The 21,565-nt window shown below is 41.2% G+C and overlaps 1 protein-coding gene across 2 annotated transcripts; it reads left to right on the top strand.

The window, feature by feature from the left end:
- The first annotated feature begins 36 nt into the window (after positions 1-36).
- Positions 37-21,269, top strand: c1qtnf4 (C1q and TNF related 4). 2 transcript variants are annotated; one of them, XM_019867582.1, is made up of 3 exons: positions 37-409; positions 16,830-17,193; positions 18,531-21,269. In XM_019867582.1, exons 1-3 carry the CDS (start codon positions 219-221, stop codon positions 19,335-19,337), a joined length of 1,362 nt encoding a protein of 453 aa, XP_019723141.1. In that variant the 5' UTR covers positions 37-218; the 3' UTR covers positions 19,338-21,269. The 2 variants fall into 2 exon arrangements, with proteins under 2 accessions (XP_019723141.1, XP_019723142.1); XM_019867583.1 differs by lacking the exon at positions 37-409 and adding an exon at positions 11,346-12,302 and having other exon boundaries at positions 16,832-17,193.
- The last annotated feature ends 296 nt before the right edge of the window (positions 21,270-21,565 follow it).

Raw genomic sequence — 21,565 nt, 5'->3', positions numbered from 1 at the left:
AATATCACCAGTACCAAATGGAGATGCACACACGCAGACTGGGAATATCTGACTATCTAAACTGCATCTCTGCAGTATACGCTTTGCACCCCGAAAACCAATCGGATTACAACCCCTCCACAGCATATGACGACTGTGTGAGGGAGGGGGATGGGGGTGGACTGGAGGTGTGTTAACAGAAGATACAAGAAGAGAGATAGCAGATGGAACAATGAGTGATGTGCAAAGGAGGAGAGAGCAGATTGAAGGAAAAAGAGGAGGGTGAGCAGGGGCGGAGGGACAGAGAGAGAGAGAGGAAAGGGAAGAGGGGGTTTATTCAAACGACGCTGGGGAGTGGGAAGTTTCAACGCTACTCTCTGCTTCACGCACGCAAACAAGATAGAAGATTACCCAAAACACAGAAGCCAAGGTGAGAAGACTTCATCGTCATCAGTGGCATCACCATCCTCATCATTTGATGGGTTTTCTTTTTTTATGTTTGTTTATTTGTTTTCATACAACATATGATGCTCGGATTGTGAGTGCTGCTTTCAAGCAGGGAACTTAGCCACAACCCAAGTTGAGAGTGTGCAGGCATGCAATGTAAACAGCGACGCACTGCCGGGGGTTTGGGGAGTCCTTCTTGCATCCACAGCGATTGTCGATGGAAAAAAACAGCTTGCAATAGCATGTGTCTTATTATCTTGTATTAAATAATAAAAATGAATACTTTAATATTTGGGTGGTGGGGGGGGGATAACAACAGATAATAATACATCACTGAGAAGCCAAGCATGTTGCGATAAAGTCTGATCTGGTCTGTTTGCATTCAGCACATGTGCCACAATTGAGTGGTATGCATTATTTATCTGATATGCTAATAGCGATATCTCAACCGGGCAAGGAATCTATATGCGCCAATCTCATCCATTTGTAGACCTGTGACACCTGCACTGATAACATGGGAGAAGAGAAGAGCCATGGCAGAGCCATACCAATATTAATACGGAAGAGTATGCAACTATGCATGGAAGTCCGAGGATTCACATCAGCGATATCTCATTATCTGTGGTGGTGGTGGGGGAGGTCCCCCAGGCAACAGGAAGCTGGGATGTGAATAAGGCTTAGGTGATGAGCGCTTATCTTAAATGGGCTTCTACAAAAAAGGAGACTCCTTTTGTCTGCTTATCTGGCTGACCTCATCAGTGTAAGACATGGCTGCTACAGTGTGGATTTCACATTTGTAAGCAGCGCAGGTTTGTGTTTGTTTGGCTCTGTGTGTGTATGGGTGTTTGTGTTTCTGCCTGCATTCCTCTCTTATACGATGCTGTATCCTGTATGTGCAAGGCTGCTCGCAAAGATATTGTGTGTGTGTGTGTGTGTGTGTGTGTGTGTGTGTGTGTGTGTGTGTGTGTGTGTGTGTGTGTGTGTGTGTGTGCACGTTTTCACTGTGACCTATATGTGGGTTGGGCTCTTTTGTTTCAGCCTTGATACTGAATGCTGAGGATTGTGTCATGATTCTGTTTTTTTTTTTTTTTGACTGTATTTGGTTTTGTTTCCTCCATGTGTTTTTTGTCTGTTCTCGTCATCCGGGTCCCATTTCTTAATCAATCAGCTCCTTCAACCCTTTGTGTCTTGTCCAGGTGTTGTATTTTGTTCCCTGGGTTCTGTCAGTGCCCCACAGTGCGGAGGTGCAGGGTTCGATTCCGGCTCCGGCCTTCCTGTGCGGAGTCTGCACATTCTCCCCGTGCCTGCGTGGGTTTTCTCCGGGTACTCTGGTTTCCACCGACATTTCAAAAACACGCATGGCAGGTTAATGGAACACTCTAAATTGTCCCAAGGTTCGTCTCTATGTGCCCTGTGATTGGCTGGCAATCAGTTCAGGGTGTCCCCCGCCAACTGTCCAAAGACAGCTGGGATAGGCTCCAGCACCCTTGTGAGGATAAATCGGATCAGAAAATGGATGGATGGATGGATAGTTCTGTCAGTCTTGCTTGGATCGTTTTGTGTTACTGTTATGGTTTTTTTGTTGGTGTTGCTGTCATGTTGTTTTGTGCTTCTGTCATGGGTTTTTGTTCGTTTGTTATTCAGATTCATTGCGGTTTTCAGGACTTTGTGTTTTGGATTTAGGTTTTCCATTGTACCCCTGGAAGTGTTTTTTTACTTCATACATTTTGATCAGTACTTTCTGGTTTTCCTGCCTCCCTGCTTTTTTTGGGTCCACTACCAGCATATACACATGGCAGATTAACCTTCTGTCGATTCGGTGCAAAATCCTAAAAAATAAAATAAAATCATATTGACCAATAAATACATTATAAGAACACTTAGCTTTTGTTTCATGGTTTTATATCCAAATATGTGAGTGAGTGTTTGCCACCATGTATGGTTAGCGTTTGGAATGTGTAACTACAGACGTTATGGGAGAAAGCGACAGGAACACCAAACCGCCAAAGCCAAAAGGAAGTATAAAACAAATAGTTACAGCTTCTCTGTGTCACTGTCTAAGAGTCAAGTAAGTGCATAACAACTCTGAGAGGTTTTGAAGCATCGACAAAACACATAATTACCTCAAACTGTAAAGTTTATCCATAATCAGAAAGTGTTTTACAGAACAGATTTGCAGTTTTGTTGTTGTATTTTTCTTTGTTGTGAGGAAGTGGCAGATAATAGAAGACAAGGTGGATTAGAGCTCTGAGAAATATATCTGGAACTCTGGAACTCACTCCCACCCGACATCCGAAATATTGACTCTCTTCCTATATTCAAAACTCATCTCAAAACCCACTGATTTAAAATTGCATATACAGTTTAAACTCATCGCTTTTATTATTTATAATTTTATCTGTGGTTTTATTGCTCTTTTGATTGTAAAGTGTCCTTGGGTAGTTTGAAAGGTGCTTATAAATAAAATGTATTATTATTATTATTATTATTATCTCTTCTGTGGTCCAAGCTTCAGATGACAAACCTGGCGTGCGGATTGAAAACCTACTTTGTGTCTTTCACTCTCCCTTCGCTAACATTCATTCAGTCCCAAGGATGATTCTCTTTCTGTAGCCAAGCAGGCAGCTGACACCTCCTGGACAAGATGAGAGGCAGCGAGGGGAGAGAGGAAGAGAGTCTAATGAGAGGGATTTCAGCAGCAGGGGTCAGTCAGTGCACCTCCAGATAACAGCCCCCTGACTCATTGATACGTCCCAAGTGCCCAGGCTATGCCACTGCTGGACAAGTGAAGTTCATTAGACATCCCTGTCTAAAAAAAAAAAAAAAAAAAAGGGGGGGGAGAAAATGAATAAAGCAGAAGAAGGTTAGCTATCATCAAAGCGTGAATAAATTAGCCAGAAGTGGTTTTCAATTTGAAATGAGGCACAGGATTCGTCCATCCAAATGATTTCTGATCCGCTTATCCTCACAAGAGTCACGGAGCGTGCTGGAGCCGATCCCAGCTGTCTTTGGGCAGGAGGCGGGGGACACCCTGAACTGCTTGCCAGCAAATCGTAAAGCACACATAGACCAACAAGCATTCACACTCACAATCACACCAAGGGACAATTTAGAGTGTTCCATTATCCTGCCACACATTCTTTTTGATAATGTGGGAGGAAACTGGAATACCCAGAGAAAACCCATGCAGGCGCAGGGAAAACATGCAAACTCCACACCCTACACCACTGCACTGTGAAGCTAACCAGTCGACCACCGGGGAGGCACAGCATACCGTAATTACCTTTTTTACAAGAACGTCATTTTCACAGCAGCTTGCTTTGCTGTGAAGCTACCTCCAAATCTGTCGATAAGGTATCTCCTTTGAGATTGTACTGGTGTTATTTCATAAGATGGTTAAAACCACAACATGGGAGTATACTTTGATGCCCATGCACATTTGAAGTACTTGTTTTTTTCCAGCCTTCCTCAGAGGGACTGCCTATACTTTGATATCGACTCCTCTCACCAGGTGAAGGGCAACATCAAAACATTGCACCCACAACTGCATCCCCCAAACCTCACTCCCTCCCTCCCTCAAAGAAGTATACAGTATTGTTCATTGTCTACAGTTTTATGTACGCAGATGATAAAATTTTAAAATTGCCCCCTTTTAATCGTTATATTGCTGTGCCCCTCATACTTATATAACCTAACCACATTTTATATCCGGTACATATACACACACACACACACACACACACACACGCACACACACACACACACACACACATACATACATACATCCATACACACACACATATATATATATATATATACATACATACATACATACATACATACATATATACACATACACATATATATATCTCCATCCATCCATTCATGATCTGAGTCATTTATTCTCACAAGCTGGAGCCTATCCAATTGTCTTTTGACAGTAGACGAGGTACACCCTGAGCAGCTTGCCAGCCAATCACATGGCACACCTAGACGAACAACCATTTGCGCGCACAATCGCACGTATCAACAATTTAGAGTGTTCCATTAACCTGCCACGCATGTTTTTGGAATGTGGGAGGAACCGGAGTACCCGAAGAAAACTCACACAGGTGCCAGGGGAGAACATGCACACAGGAAGGCCGGGGCCGGAATCGAAACCCTGCGCCTCTGTCCTTAAGACAGACATTGCAATGTAACATTGTAGTGTGTCAGGAAATTATTCATGAGCCATAATAGGTACTATACCTGTATATACAAATGTATATGTAAGGTGACATAAGATTCTGTTGCTACTGTTTCTTGTGCCTGTGCCAAGGTCATTTTAGGAGACTCCCTTTTGAAAGTGAGAGACAATTTCCGCCTTCACAGAGAGCGACATTTGCTTTTGTTTACCACACGTGTTTTCAGATCACGTGATCAGGATCGTGCCATGCATCCGGCAGTACAACATTGTAAGAATTGATCAGTCATGTCGCTAGGCAACGGAGGAGATTCCCGCGTTGTCCATTTTGATCATAAGCAAAGTCACAGCGGCAGTTAGCTTCCTACGGTTTGTTGTAACGAAGGCATTTTCACTATTTTGTGGGAAAAATTTGGTCGTTATCATGGAGTTTACATTATAAAGGTGTTCGTTGTAAGCAAAATCTGCAAATGGAAAATGAATAACGTGAAATCGGGACTTTGAAATGTGAAAGTTATCGGGGTGAATTCATTCAGGGTCTATTCATCCAACTCCAGCAAAGATTCCACCTTCAGCATTTTCTCGTTTCCAAGCAACGTCTGTCCTCCTGTCAAAACTGCAGTCTGCATTGACCTTCGAGCTTTTTTCCACTGCAGTGCCTCCAAGGTCATTCAACGCGTGAAGAAACCTGAAACCCACTGCCTGTTAGCTTAAATTGTATTTAACAATGAAATACAGTATACCCATAACTAATTAACAATGTATGAATCAATTCCCCGTCATGTTAATTCTTCCCGAAGACAGCTGGGATAGGCTGCAGCACATCCCCGAGTGAGCAATTCAGAGAATGGATGTTAATTTTTATCCCCATTTTATTATTTATATGGCATTAACTTTGATGATGGCACATTATATTATGAAAAAATGTTGGAAATTGTTGTCGAAATTACTCTATCAGCCGATTGGCCACAATGACCAGCACATTACCCTTTCATTGAGGAACAAAAAAAAACATGACGAGAGTACTTTATGACTTCAGACACTCCAATAACTAACTGACACAAACACAATTATGAAGCACCTCAGATCATTCCAAATTTACACGGAAGGTGGCATATTTTACAGTGTTACGTATATACATTTACCAGCCACACCATGATGGCTTCTTGAACAATTGATTGAGATTCAATGTCATCCAGATAAGGCATTTTGAGAACAGATTCTCTTTTGCCATCCTGACCTAGCTGCAGACAGCAAAATAAATTGTACCGTAATGTTTGCTTAGGGTGGTACACAAATGTTTGTGTAATGTTTCAGTTGCCTGATTTTTCTACAGTAGAAGACAGATTTGTTAGCATGCACACCAATATCTACTGGGGCGAGTACACCCCTAACATTTGTGTAAATACATACCATATTTTTCATGGGACAACAACATCAAAGAAATTACAGTTTACGACAATTTAAAGTTGTCACTGAACAGCTTGTGACAGTGTAAATTTAATGGACCGAACTGTCTTGTGGTCTGATGAGACCAAGATAACATCTTGGCTGAGATGGTGTCAAATGTGTGTGTGTGTGTGTGTGTGTGTGTGTGTGTGTGTGTGTGTGTGTGTGTGTGTGTGCGCAACAAGGTGAGGGGTGAAAAGACAAGAGTGTCTTGTCTATAATCAAGCACAGTGATGGGAATGTCATGATTTGGGGCTGTATGAGTGATGCCAGCACCGGGGAGCGATCGTTCATTCTGTATAGGTAGAATTCGTGTACACCTTCAAAATTGAAATTCATACTTTTTTGGAAGGCCTCCTTCTACTCTATTTCTTCTATCTCCTCCTGTTTTCTTTTCATCCCTGCTTCTACCATCTATTGATCTGTCTCCCGAGCTCTATTTTTAGCCACATGGAACATCTCAGGGAGCTGCTGAGCGATGGAAGACAGATGCCACTGATTCTGTGAGGTGAATTTTTATTTGATAGCCGGGTGATAAGACTTCAGATGTCTTTTTCGATGTTTACTTCACTTTGGCGCAAAGCAGTGAATAAGCCCATAATCACTCACATTGCTTTGTGTTGTTGTGCTCTCATGTGGTCATGTGTTATTTTGTTTAAAAAAAGACAGGCAGCCTGGTGTGATAGAGAGTGTTCCTTTGCTACTTCACGGTTCACTTATTGCGGTTTCACTCTTGAGGTGGTTTTCCTCTATTGCAGGTTTACTATTTCAGGAGGTTTCTTGGTCTTTTGCTCCCTTCCGAGGTGGACAAGTCAAAAAATATCCGTTATTTTTTATTTATTTGTGTATTTTTTTAGATGAAATTCATTCATTAATTCATTTTCTGAAGTACTTTATCCTCACTAGGGTCGCGGGGCGTGCTAGAGCCTATCCCAGCTGACTTCGGGCGGGGGACACCCTGAAGCAGTTGCCAGCCAATTGCAGGGCACACAGAAACAAACAACCATTCGCGCTCACACTCACACCTAGGGACCATGGTCGAGGAATTCGACCTCTTTCTGTCGCAGGTTGCATTTGTCAGGTCTCAGTTTCAGGCCATGTTTATGTAGTCTTGAGAATACTTTTTTTCAGTGGATAAAGGTGTGTTTTAAAATCTGGCAAGTAAACTATGTTATCTTCCAGATACATCAAGCGTTGAAAAGTGGCAGGGGCATTGCAGAGGCCAAAAGGCATCCGTTGGAACTCAAACAGGCCCAGCGGTGTCGTAAAATCAGTCTTTTCTTGGTCTGTGGGGTCTATCTCCACTTCCCAAAATCTGCTCCACAGGTCCAAGGTGGTAAACCACTACGCTTTGGTGAGAGGAGTCAATACCGTCTCAATTCTAGCAAGAGGAAAAGCATCTTTGTGCTTTCTAGTTTAACTTCCTATTATCGACACAGAATCTCCAGGTTCCATCCTTTTTCCTTACAAACACAATAGTTGCTGCCAAAGAACTACAATTTTCACAAATCATGCCTTGGTCAAGCATAGCGGACAGAATTGCTGTTACTTACACACCATAGAAGGTAATGGTCAGAAACATTCTCAATGGGGTTAACATCACCCATCAGCATTCGATGTTTCACAGTACAGTGATCCCTCGCTATTTCGCGGGTTGTTTATCGCGGCCTCGGTGCATCGCGGATTTTTTCAAACATATTCATTAAAAAAAAAAAAAAAAAAAAAAAAAAAAAACATCCGAAAATGCCCCAAAAAGTCCGCAAAAGGTCCACGAGAGGCAGTGAAAGTCAGAAAAACAACAGCAAGTCACATAGAGCAACATATAGAGTACTACATACATGTATTTACTGTATTTCGCTATTCATACACTAACCTAACCTAACTTATACATGTCTAAATATATTAATATATAGCATTAAGTAATGTTAATTACTACAAACATGCATGTATGCCATTAAATTTGGCCTTACAAATATTATCTATACTCATACACATGTACATATACCTATACGGGGCGTTCGCTACTTCGCAGATTTTCGTCTATCGCGGGTGATTTCGGTCCCCATTAACCGTGATAAACGAGGGATTACTGTACCCGCTTTCCCAAAATCCTCCTCACGGATGGCAAATACTTCTTCACCCGGTGTTGGTCTCCTTCTGTTAAATCTGCCCTCCGGCAGCAATTACACTAATCCTTCCACCCTGCTGTCCTTTTGAAAGAAAGGGAGGGGTGATTCCCTCAATTGCAATTGGCCAATCTGGCCACCTTGCAGAACTTGATTGATGAGAAAGTCTTTAGCTCCAGGTGTCTTCAGAACCTCAATTAGGTCCAGCTATTGTAATAATGCAATTAAACCTGCATGCAAAGCCACTCAAAAGAGACCGCCCGCAAAACAAAAACCAAATGGCAATCCAACATTGAAAAAAATGTTAATACACCTTAAAATAGCATTACGGTAGTCAAACAACTGACTAATTTTAAAATGGCTTCCTGTAACCTGACTCCCACGTCGGATTGTACGTCAGATGAACATAAACAAAACAATGGCCAACAGGGGGAGACAGAACGGGAAACCTGGCAGTTCACTTAGATGCCTTAGATGTGAAAAGAAAACAATAGGGAAGAGGCAAAGGGAACTGCAAATTATGGAAACAAAACTCTGTGCTTAATATGCACTTAAATATACAGGGTGTCCATAAAGTCTCATTTCAAAAATGTATTAAAAATGCAATTGATTAGATATTTTATTCAGATTTGTTTTATTGTATTCAGTGTTTATTAAAGGTTTTTTTTATCGCACTCCCCAAAGGTGAATGTGTGGTGTGGGATCATGTGCAATCGAATAATTGGTCCATTTTTCTTCAACGAGACATTCATTTCTGCAAATGTTTACCTTGACCTTTGAACTGAATATGTGGCACCACAACTGAATGACCTTCAAGCAAACATCATTTTCCAGTAAGATGCTGCACCACCACATTAGGGGCTGCATGTTCGTGGGTTCCTCAATCAAACATTTCCAGATTGGTGGAATGGAAGGGATGGGCCAATTCCTTGGCCGCCATGTTCACCAGATATCACTCCCCTGGACTTCTTTCTATGAGGCTATGTTAAAGATATCGAGTATCGAAAAAAGATAAGGGACATTACTAACCTAAAGCAAAGGATTACTGATGCCATTGCCACAATTGATGAGGCTATGCTGCAGCGAACATGGCAAGAAATCGAGGACCGTCTTGATGTGCTTTGTGCAGCTAATGGTGCCCATGTAGAAGTGTATTAAAAGAGGTAAAAAAAAAAAACAACTTTAATAAATGCTGAATACAATCGAACAAATCTGAATAAAATATCCAATCAATTGCATTTTCAATACATTTTTGAAATGGTAAAGAGACTTTATGGACACCCTGTATTTCAAGACCCCTATTGAAACACTTTTTGAATGAAATAAATTCTTTGGCATATTCTGTGGAGCCGCTCTGGATCCTTGCAATCTCTTCTGTTCAAACCGCCCCCCCTCCACCCCTAGCCCCCACTGGGATCCTGCAAATGAAAAATCGTGGCTCCGCCAGTGGTAAACACCGCAAGTCAAAATTCCCAAATGTTTTGTCATTGTTGAGATTAAGCGAACCTAAGTACGGATAAAACTCGACAAAATAATTTCACAGTAAAAGCAGCCTCAACACATGAAGTTATTTCCATACATTATTGTGGCGTACATAAAAAGTAAACGTCACCAGCAGGGGTGCCCAAGTCTGGTCCTTGAGAGCCCCTATGCAGCCTGTCTCACATGTTTCCCTCCTCGAGTACACCTGATTCGAATGATGAGCTCATCAGCAAGCTTTGCAGAAGCCCTGATAACAATCCTGACGTTTCTGATTTTGCTCCTGACTATAAAGAGCGATGACACCACATATCAGATGAAAACGGCAACTCCATTATATTTCAAGCATATCTCAGCGGCCAGTAAACATAGTGTGTGATGGTTTCAGAAAAGGTCCGTTTTTTCGTTTGTACGTATGGAATTGAATGGCCAATATGGACTGGCCGGCGAGCCTGAGCAACATGCATCCACATAACAATTTGAAAGTGAAGTCGTAACAGTGTGACACAATGAAACAAAACTCACTCTGTAATTCATGACGTTGTGCAATCAGCTTGCACTCAAGAACACCCAACAATTACATTTAATTGAGGATTAGGATTTTTGTTGAGACCAAATTGTAACTGCATTAATTTAACCATAATTGACATCAAATGGATGGTCGGCTAATTCCAAGAGTAGATGGCATGTTTCATTCATAATCAACATCAGGGCATATTAAATATCCAAAAATCTCAATCTTGTCAAGTGTATGAGACGTATGGAATATAATCGAGAGAACAAAGTATGTCATTTGCTTAATAAAGTAGTCATTACAAGACAAAGATAGATTTGCGTGAGAAAAAACTGATACGTGACGAACAGATACACGACAGTGCGTCAAAATGTTGACTGCTTTGTGTTAGTCTGCGAATGTAAGTCACGCTGGGTTAGAATGTGGTCGGATAGGTTCCAATACTAACAAGTGTTTGGAAACAAAATGTTCCCAAGGTTCAGCAGCTGACAAACGTTATTATCTGCAGCACCTGCACAACCATCATAGGATTGTATTGCACCACTGATCACTTTATCTCTGCTCGATGACTCTCCACGTTGTCGCACAGCTGTCATTGGGTGGTGCTGCAGCACAATGGTGCCCTCACATCACGGAAAGTCTTTTGATACTTGAATGTCATGTCTTTGTTTATTGTAGTTGCTTGTTATTGCAACACGAGACAAATTCTTTGCGTATTTTACATACTTGGCTAATAAAGATGATTGTGATTCTGATTGTTGATGTTCAGAGAAGCTTTCGCTCATTTATCTTATGACTTGTAATACAGCAGTGTTGTTTTTTGGCTGCCATTTTAGATTTAGTCTCATTAGTGTTTTGGGCAAAAAAGGCCATTAGTTTTAGTCACATTTTCATCATTCCTATTTGTGATCGTTTTAGTCTAGTTTTTTGTCGACAAAAACACCAAAAGGTTTCAATTTACAAATACTCAAAAAGGTTTTACTCTCATTTGAGTCAGTTTTAGTGAAAAATAGACGTACAAATTTTCCACCCAATAACAAAGACTTTCTGATCTACTAAGGATTATGCATTACACGCAGATAAAGTGGTAACAGTGGAATGAATGCAATCATTATTCCAAAATAAGCCAAGATCGAAAACATTTTCTTGGGCAATTGTTGTGCATTTATTTCTGTGAAACAATCCGCTCAAGTGCAACGAACATACACGTGCCCCAAATATGCGCAATGGATGAGCAACACTTAAACACGTAAACAAACATGGCACTTGAAGCAAAATAAGTAAACAAAATAAAAGCAACAATGTTTTAACAAGATTCTAGAGGGGACTCCTATCCCTGGTGCAGTTATGGTGTAAAGTTTATTTCATCCTCAGAGTTGACAGAGTGGATGATTTCGTCACTGCAGCTCAGAATAACATGAGACGTAAGAGAAATAGATGCATTCCATCCCATCATCCAAATAAATAGCAGAAAATACTCCACAGCCTACTTAAATCATAATTCCTACATGTGCCGTAATCTACTTTTAATATTTGATTATACACACAACATGCTAATGAATTGACGTTGGCTCAGCCAAAATGACTTAAGCCTTAAATTAGCCCATTTGTGTCAGGGCTTACGGGGAAAACTGCGTTGTTCTTTCTGCTGGGTTGTACCAAAAGTACAGGATGGCCCGCATATGTTTTCTTCAATTCCGACCACCAAGCCCCTTTTGTGACACTGCCGCCATGGTTCAGACGTGTTACATTTTGTCGGTGTGTGCGTGTGTCCTGCGTGCCGACCAGGTGTTGGGCGCGACCAAACAAGGATACTTTGCAGCAGAATTGCTGACATTTTTTGATAGACAGATAAGATGCACAATAGGAGGCAAACAAAGCATAGAAAAGAAATAGGCCCATGCTTAGTGAATGATATAATAAAATCCAATGATAAGGTTTCATCTTGAAACATAAATCCAAGAAGGTGGAAATAGCCAAATGGACATTTGTGGCTGAATTTTAAATAGGGAGCAGCCCAGGCAAGTAACAATTCCGACATTCAAAAATGCATAGCTCAGGGTGCTTTTTAACTCGCATGAGCAAATTCCGTCTCTTGCTCCCACGGGTTCTCATTACGGAAAAGGTTTGTCTGTTGTACTCTTCATTGTCACCTGTCTGATGAGTATCATGAGTCAACATGTTCGAGGGGCTGCCCTTACGCAGATAAGCTTTTCGTTTGAGCTGCCATTGTGGTGCAATTGCGAGGGTTATTGATGATTCAAATTTGACAGAAGTATCAACAATATCTGCACCATATGAGGAAAACTCATTGCTAAATGACATGCTCCTATGATTTTTTATGTAATTGATGTGTATGTTAAACCACCTGTGAGAAAGACACATTCCAGCATCCCAAACTGCTTTTTGCAATGCCTTCTCTTCCGTTTATAGTGATAATGAGGAATTTTGACCTGAATTCACATTAAAAAAAAAACAACAACAGCAAAAAAACAAAAGTGCAAGTACGTCATCACTGAATGTGTTTTGAACAAATTTGTAAAACAATGTGTTGGGAGACCTACCCTGCTGTTTTTGTTGCGCAACAACCTGAGAACCAGAAGAGAGACCACACAAAATCCTGCAAAAACTGCCCAACGAGCCGAGGGCACTGTTGCGACCTTTTGATGACTCACAAAGATGAGACTAACACTGAGATAACAGTCGTGTGTGTGTGTGAACAGAGATGGTCATTTAATTAGGTACAGCAGGTAAACATACATAAAACATTCAACCAAATACAATGGGAGCCTGAGTTCAATAAGAAAAGGAAGCACCGTCTATGTCTGTCTTTGAGTTGGGCAAATAATTTTCCATGTATATTTTCTTGAAAACATTACAAAGACAAAATAGTTCATGTTCAAACTGATTAAGTCTATTGTTTTTTGTAATTTGTAATTTTTGGGGCAAATATTCACTCGTTTTGAATTTGATGCCAAAAAAATGGAACATGGGCATTTTTAACAGAGTGTTCATCACTTCTCCTTTTAACATCACGCAATTTGAGCATTTGGCTCTCCATTATTGTATTATTATTGTATTATTATTATTTTCAGTGGGAGGCAGGTTTGGACTGCTGGCAGGTCAATCTAGCGCTCACATTCTTTTCCTTTGAAGTCACACTGCTGTAACACGCGCAGAATGTTCCTTAGCATTGTCGTGTTGAAATAAGCAGGGACATCCCTGAAAAAGATGTTGCTTGGATGATAGCACGTTACGAAACCTGTATGTACCTTTTAACCTTCAGGGATGTGCAAGTTACCTATGCACTAACACACCCTCATAACATCATAGTTGGTGGTTTTTTAACTTTGCGCTAATGACAATCCACATCCTTCTCCTCCTTGGCCCGGAGGACACAATGTCCTTTTCCAGTGAGTTCATCTCCGATGAGCTCAGACGCAAAGAAGCAGGTGGCATTTCTGGGTGGAGTTGCTGTATGGCTTTCGCTTTGCATGGTAGAGTTATAACTTGCATTTGTAAATGTGGTGGCGAACTGTGGAAACAGAAAGCTTTCTGAGATGTTCCTGAGCACACGTGGCAATATCCTTTTATACAGTGACTTTGAATGCAGTGCCACCTTATTACCGTATTGGCCCGAATATAAGACGGCCCTGATTATAAGACGACCCCCTCTTTTTCAAGACTCAAGTTTGAAAAAAGACTTTTTGAAACCAAATTAATTTTTATACAGAAAATAATTACAGTACATCTGAAACAAATGATTCAAACAATATATTTGAGAGAAAAAGCATGTTATTTTGCCTCATTCAAATCTTAATATCTGAAGATTTAAATATGTAAACTAAAGTGCAATCACATTTGTAACTTCTGGTTTTTGAAATGTAAATTACATCATAACTTCTCCTCAGCTGCCAGTTGACCTGGCTGATCTTTGACCCACTTTTCTCCAGATTGTCGCTATGTTTCTCCATTTTCTGTTATCTCTTCTATTATTTTCTTCTCTTTTCTTTCTTATTGCTATTTTTTATTTGTCTTCTTCGTGCTACCGCTATTTTTATTTTTATTCTTCGTGACAGGGGTTCGCTTTGGCCTGGGGAGTCAAGTTCAGCATTGGCTTCAATGATATCTGGCACCATCTAGCGTCGTGAATGGGTATAATGTCTCGACCCCGAATATAAGACAGCCCCCACTTTTTCAGTCTTATTTCAATGCAAAAAACACCGTCTTATATTCGGGCCAATACGGTAAGTACTGAAGGTCAAAGGGCATTCAAGGTTGGTTTTCGGCCATGCTGCATGCAACGTTTTCCATGATATTATGGACTGTAGATAAATTGCATTGAGAAAAATTGTTCTGAAACTGTTTGGACTGTTTGCTCACACAGTTGTTCACAAAGCCTTTCCGAGATGCTCCTTTGACAACCAATCATTACTTTCACCTGTTTCAAATGAACCAAATTGTTTTTTTTTTTGTAGGTTTCAACAACTTTCTCGGTCCTATTTCCCAAAAACAGTAACATTCATTTGTGTGTGTGTGTGTGTGTGTGTGTGTGTGTGTGTTTGTGTGTGTGTGTGTGTGTGTGTGCGCGTGTGCGCGTGTGTGCGTGTGTGTGTGTGCGCGTGTGCGCGTGTGTGCGTGTGTGCGTGTGCGCGTGTGCGCGTGTGCGCGTGTGTGCGTGTGTGCGTGTGTGTGTGTGTGTGTGTGTGTGTGTGTGTGTGTAAAGAATGTAAATGATGGTTTCTTGTTTGTTTGTTTGTTTGTTTTTTTTGGTTTTGTTTTTCCTTTGGGGTTAGTCAGGGGACAGCGGTTCAGATTTGTCAACTGTGGCAATGTGAAGCCCTTTGAGGAGACTCTTTTGTGATTAAGGGCTATTTAACTAACATTTGACTTGACTCGACAGGTACAAATCTCAAGTCAAAATGCATTCTGGTCATTCTACACTCAGTATGCGTCACTAACTCTCCAGCTTTCCAGCTTCATGACAGAAAGATTGCTCACACTATACTATCCTGTCCTAAATTATATAATGACTTTTTTTGAACAAAATTTAAAACCTGCAACCAGAAATAAGAGCATTAATATTAATCTACTTGGGGTGCTTTGAATTGCTCCCATCTGATTTTGAACCAGGTTTTGGTTGCCTGGCAACAGATATATTGCAGTCTGTAGTTCACAGCTTTCACACTTATTGCATTGTAAACAGCAGCAACGGAGCTATCTTAAGGGTCGCTTGCTGCATTTTTTCCCATCATCTTTGATGTCCTTTTGCAAGATAATTTGGGTTGGAAATGCCCGCAGGGCCATTTTTCAAGCTAGTTTTGTGGCTCTTAAATACCTGGTATGTAAGACAGTTGAATTTCTCATTTATATTCAATTTGTAAATAAGCTTTGTTCTGATTGGCTCGCTGTTCTCCCTAATTTGGGGTGGAAAACAGCTTGAAGTTGCCGATACTGTATGTCGCCATCTTGTGGCCACCATGCTTCTTCGTTATGTTGGCGCCATTGAAATTCAGAGGGTAGTCTGCGAAATTGTGGCTGGCCATAGTGCATTCTGAGGGGCCACGGCACCGCAATGCCTGAGCCTCCCCCGGCGACAAATGTGTTCTCCTTTTTGTTTTTTAATTTGTCCACCTTCATGGTGATGCCTGCCGACGTTGCGGCAAACCACGGAGCACTTTTAGGCGGATTGTGTGTCCGTGTGGCTGTGTCACTTCTAATCTGAAGTGTGAAAGCTGACAAAGCCATACGACATGAAATGTGCCAAACACAGCACAAATCTTGTTCTGAAATGCTGAGGAGGTTCTCCCAAAACAAACTGAAGAACTCCTCTGAGGTTGGCAGCTGATGCAAAGTTTTAGCTTTGCACAAGAAGCAGGCGTGTTGTTTTTTTTTTCCTGAGTTGGCTGGTTGTGTAGCAGCAATGAAGTGGCCAGGTACTTGAATACTGAGGGTTGAATATTTATCGCAGCGGTGCTGAATTCAAATCTGCTAGTTTTGCTGGCGTTTTTTCTTTAAAAGGCTATTGCATGCAAACTGCATGAATATCAAACTTAAGCCATTTTCAGACTAATTTTTACCCATGTTACTGTTATGTATAAAACATCCATGCATTCATTTTGTAATCTGCTTATTCTCACAAGGGTCGCGCTGCAGCCTATCCCAGCCGTCTTCGGGCAGGAGGCGGGGTACACCCTCAAGTGGTTGCCAGCCAATTGCAAGGCACAGAGACGAACACCCATCCGCGCTGACACTCACACCTCAGGACAATTTAGAGTGTTCCAGTAACCTGCCACGCATGTTTTTGGAATGTGGGAGGAAACGCACACAGGAAGGCCAGAGCTGGAATCTAACCTTGCACCTCTGCACTGTGAGGCCGGCGTGCTAACCTGTCAAACACCCTGTTGCCATGTATAAAACCGTGAATTTTTTTGCCTTATGGCAAGAGACCTTTAAAAGCCACTGTCAAACGAGCCTGTACTGGGTTAGCGAGCAAGAAGGGCAGATCAATCAAGCTGTAAAATTTCAAGTTATCTTGGTTGTTTTGTTTTGTTTTGCAGGCACAGTCAATATTAACATAAGTACGATCTTAGTGTCAGCTGAATTAAACAGTTCTTATCAATATGCTTATTATAAATTTCCGTCTCTCCAGAGGTAAGATGCTGCTCCCAACAAGCATGCTAATTGGCCTGCTGTGCCTGAGCCACGCAGGCGCTGCGATGGGTTTCGCTTGGCTGCCGGACAACGATGAACTACGGTCAGCTTTCTCGGTGGCTCGGACCAACAGCATGGAAGGTGGACCCAAGATGACGGTGACCTTTGACACTGTCTATGTCAACATTGGTGGGGATTTTGACCCAAAGACTGGCTTGTTTCGCTGCCGCATCCCGGGGGCCTACTACTTCTCCTTTACAGTGGGAAAGTTCCCTCATAAAGACTTGTCCGTCATGCTGATGAAGAATAGAAATGAGGTCCAAGCTATTGTCTATGAAGAGAATGCTGGAGAGGAGAGGAAGGTAGGTCAGAGCTCTGTTATTGCAGCAATACTAAGCAGTGCAGAAAAGCACACCGCTGCATTGGGGAGAAATGGCAAATCCTGCCAAGTGGAAGGCAGATGAATGGCGTATGCCCACATGAAGAGCATGAGAAGGTGGATTTCACGCGTGTATTTTTAAACATCTTTCTTTCCTTCAGCAGCTTTAGGACAGAAAATATATTTTGCTGTAGCAGTTATAATCACTGTAGATTTTTCGAACACACAGTTTAGCATCAATGACCGACCTAAAGGTTTCTCTCACAGTGAAAAAAAAGTATCATAAATCAATCGATTTTTTTCTGAGATGTTTTTTTTAAATATTCAAATCAAAACTACTTTTTTTTTTTTTTTTTTTAACAAGCATACTGCCTTTTCAACATTTCGTCATTTAATTCTGTGCAGACTGTAACTGCACCAATAATTTTACAGTCCATTAGCCCTCCCTACTACAAGCACGTTTAGCTTGGGAGCATCAGAGGATCACGTTGCTTTATGAATAACCTTTATCGTGACTAAGCTCTGTTTCCCAATGTCTCACAAAAAAGTCATCCTTTGCCAAATCAACCCAGAAATCTGAAAATTAAAATAATGTAAAATAATTTCACCTTGAAATTGACCTTGTGAATCATGTGACCCTAACAACTTTTTTTTCATGAAATGTGATCTCACACGTGTTCTTTAAAACACAAATACAACATTCATCATATTAAAAGTTGAATATTAATTGTTTATTAATTGGAAGTTGAATATTCATTGAAAATTTCATATTTAATAAAACATAAATAAAAGGTATGGATACTTTGACCCCTTATTAACGCAAAAGAAAAAACCCACATCTCGGAAACCGTTATATGTTTTAGAGAACATGTAACATTTTGTTCAGGACACGTGATCCACAAGCTCAATTTCAAGGTCAAATTATAGGTCAAAAGGTCAAGTAACAAAACTGTGCCTCAATCTTCTCAATGATTGCAGCTTTGTAATTCTTATTGAGTTGCCTTTCTAACAATACCTTTGTTTTGAAGATTGACACAGTATTTCCTGAGCCAAAGGGTGAAAATGAAAGCGGCCATGGACCTTTTTGTCAAAAATGCCAAAATTCTGTGCGACGTAGCTACCAAACTGCTGCTCCGATAGGCGGAAAATTTGAGAGTTAGTGTTTTGCCATCACTGTCAAGTACACCAAGTTTCATCCAAATCAAAATCTGCTTGGTGAAACCTAGTGGGTGATTTGGCATGGAATGACCCAAAAATCTCAGAACTATGTTAAGATATGTAAAGGAGACTTCCCATGCAAAGTGTGCTTCCATCCTTAAGGTACAGAGCCAGAGTGTCATGCTGCAGCTGGAGTTTGGTGACACCATCTGGCTCCGCCTCCACGGCGATCCACGCTATGCCCTCTATAGCAACACTGGACACTACACCACCTTCAATGGCTTCCTCATCTACGCAGACACCTACGACTACCAGACAAACCACCCGCAGCAGCAACGCCCTGCATACAGCTCCCAGAAGCTTCAACAGGACAACGTGCCAATGTGGAATAGTAACCAAGCCACAGGGGACGTTGGGTCTGATCTGAAGAACACGGTGGGCGAGAAGGAGACACAACAGGATGACGAGGAGGAGCAGGAAGAGGAGGAAGATCCACGATCTGCTTTCTCAGTGGGTCGCACTCAGAGTATAATAGGAGTGAATCAGGCAGGCATGCCGCAGCACCAGCCGGTCAGCTTTGACACAGCGTTCGTCAACATCGGGGAGGACTTCAACGTGACGGAGGGGATTTTCATGTGCCGCGTTCCCGGTGCGTACTATTTCTCCTTCAACGTGGGCAAGCTTCCTCAGAAGACTCTCTCTGTCAAGCTAATGAAGAACCACCTGGAGGTGCAGGCAATGATCTATGACGACAGCCACGGAGAAAAAGCTCTGCAGAGTCAGAGCTTGATGCTCTCGCTCAAACCCGGCGACACGGTTTGGCTCTACTCTCACCAGAGAGATGGCTTTGGAGCGTACAGCAACCACGCCAAATACATCACCTTCACGGGCTTCCTGGTGTACCCGCACTTAGCCGCCACAACTGCCATCAATGCCACCGGTCAGTCACATGCAGATAAGAATCCCTAGCTGCAGCGTCTTGGCTACAAACTAAATGTTTAAGTTGGAATTCATGTAAATTGGTGCGCATGAGTGATTCTTCACGGCTCTTCCATACTTCCTCTTCCTGTGAATTCCTTCGTTGTGCTATGGAGAACTTGGATTGAGAGCAGATCTTGAATATGAGGATCTGCTGAACCTGCCGCAAAAGGCCACCCAAAATGAGACTTATTTACAATGCATCGCCCCCGTATTTGAGACCTTGATTGCTGATGAGAGGCTGAATATGTCACGATCACTGTCCGGAGACGTCATGCCCAAACGACAGCACAGCTGAATTCACTTCAAACTGTAGTTTAATGTCATTGAATGGTGTGGCAGAAGTCCTGAAACTTCAATTTGGGCCATTGGGCATGTGCAATTGAAACAAATGTGAGCCTACTTCTTAAAGGGGAAGTCAAGTCAACAAGTTTCTTGACACTAGTGCGTTCTAAGCACCTCCACTAGTCCAAACATGGTAATCTGAGGAATATTGCATTTGTGGGCTATGAATTAAACAGAAAACTCAACCTGTTTTTATGCATGTCAGGGGGCTGCCATTTTGCCTCGTACTGCCATTTGCTGTCACCTGAAATTGACATCACAGTGCCTAAGAGCTCAGGTAACGATGCTAACAGCTCATCTGTATTCTGGGTCGGGTCATGTTACATTCGCAGTGATGGGATGAGATGAGACAGATACAAGCAGGTGGGATTTTTCTGCTTAAGTTTTATTCCTCAAACACAAAATTAATTGGAATTCCGTGTTTAGACGAATGGGGGCACATAAAACAAATTGTAAAGACAATTTCTGACTTTACTTCTCCTTTAAGCTTTGAAACTGGTATTCAACACAAAGTAGGACAAAATGTTTCTTCGACCTAAAAGAATTCCATTCTGACTCGTGTTTCTGCTTGTAAGTCTTCTTTCTCATTGACCAAATTGTTAAAAGCAAATACATGAACTGTTTTGTTTTTTTTTGACAAATGTGATCATTGTCATTTTAAAGCATCACTCACACTGAAAAAGAGCCACAAGGGCAGCCGAGGACAAAACTTAGTTGCTTTTGGGATAAGTACAAACTTCATATCCATCCCATATGTGCTGTTGACCACATGCCATCTTCCGTGCCTGCGGGAGTGGGCAGCATAATTTGATTTCTAATTCTGGCAGAGTGTAATTTATTTCTTATGATGAAGACCACTAAGGGGAAAATTAAATTTACTCTTCAAGGCCACTTTAATATGCGTGTCAGTTTCATTTTACACTGCGGCGAGAAACATGATGTGGTTGGAAATTGTGATTACCCAGACATTATGAAATTGTACAGAGTATGCTGCCTGAGAAACGCAATCATTTTTTTGATTGATTTTTCCAATTTGTATCACACGTAACAGGATTATGATAGGGGCCGCTTTTATCTGAGCTCTGGTTTTGTGAGGGTGTGTTGAATGACAAAAGTATCAAACTTACCAGTTGGAATAAAATATTGAAAGTGTAGCCATAAAAACAATATAACTAAACAAAAATGAAAACAAAATATTTATTTTCTATTTTAAAATAATAAATTAAAGCACCTATACAAAGTCAAAAATCATTTACTATATCAGAAGTCTCAGAAATCGACATGGTTTTACCGACTATAATTCGAAAAGCAAGATTCAATTTTTTAAGAAAAAGCCTAACAACATGAGGGGAAATTGGAATTATGGATTATAATTTTCAGCAAATTATAACAAAATGGCTGTCTTATAAAAATATATTTTCACCTTTTTAGGCTCTGAAGGTATTTATCCAAAATTTGGCAAAAAAGCCCCATGACAAAAATAATAGAATACAAAGCAACATTCTAATCAAAGCATTTGTACTGCAATTAGTGAACAAAACACTGAGGAATGTTTTTTTTTTTTCATGAAACGCAAAACAAAAAAAAATGACTGTACTATTGGATTTGTTTAGGGATTAATATTCTTGTGGCGTCATTCACACAACTCACAAAAAGTTAGGGATGCTTGGCCTTCAGGTGAAATTTGTGAAAATGTAAAAAGTTCACGCGACAGTGATATCATGTCATGAAAGTAGGACATTTAAGTAGAATGATGCACTGGTGATTTCCTCATCTCAAACAATTAATTGAAAGAAAAGTTAACAACAATGGTAGGGACACCACAACAAAAAATTTCGACATCTCAATGACTCGTCATGTGCCCTTGAGCGTCA

This window comes from Hippocampus comes, unplaced genomic scaffold, assembly GCF_001891065.2.
Source record: "Hippocampus comes isolate QL1 unplaced genomic scaffold, H_comes_QL1_v1.1 scaffold2, whole genome shotgun sequence".
Lineage (NCBI taxonomy): Eukaryota > Metazoa > Chordata > Actinopteri > Syngnathiformes > Syngnathidae > Hippocampus > Hippocampus comes.
The sequence above is the reverse complement of the archived record's forward strand: the minus strand, read 5'-3'. Positions and strand labels throughout refer to the sequence as shown.

What these genes read in the sequence shown, in the direction of transcription:
- c1qtnf4 (XM_019867582.1), top strand. Translation starts at nt 219, where the DNA reads ATGTGCAAAGGAGGAGAGAGCAGATTGAAGGAAAAAGAGGAGGGTGAG. An exon ending in CCCAAAACACAGAAGCCAAG is followed by an intron (nt 410 to 16,829) that starts GTGAGAAGACTT and finishes CCGTCTCTCCAG; the next exon opens with AGGTAAGATGCTGCTCCCAA. An exon ending in ATGCTGGAGAGGAGAGGAAG is followed by an intron (nt 17,194 to 18,530) that starts GTAGGTCAGAGC and finishes TCCATCCTTAAG; the next exon opens with GTACAGAGCCAGAGTGTCAT.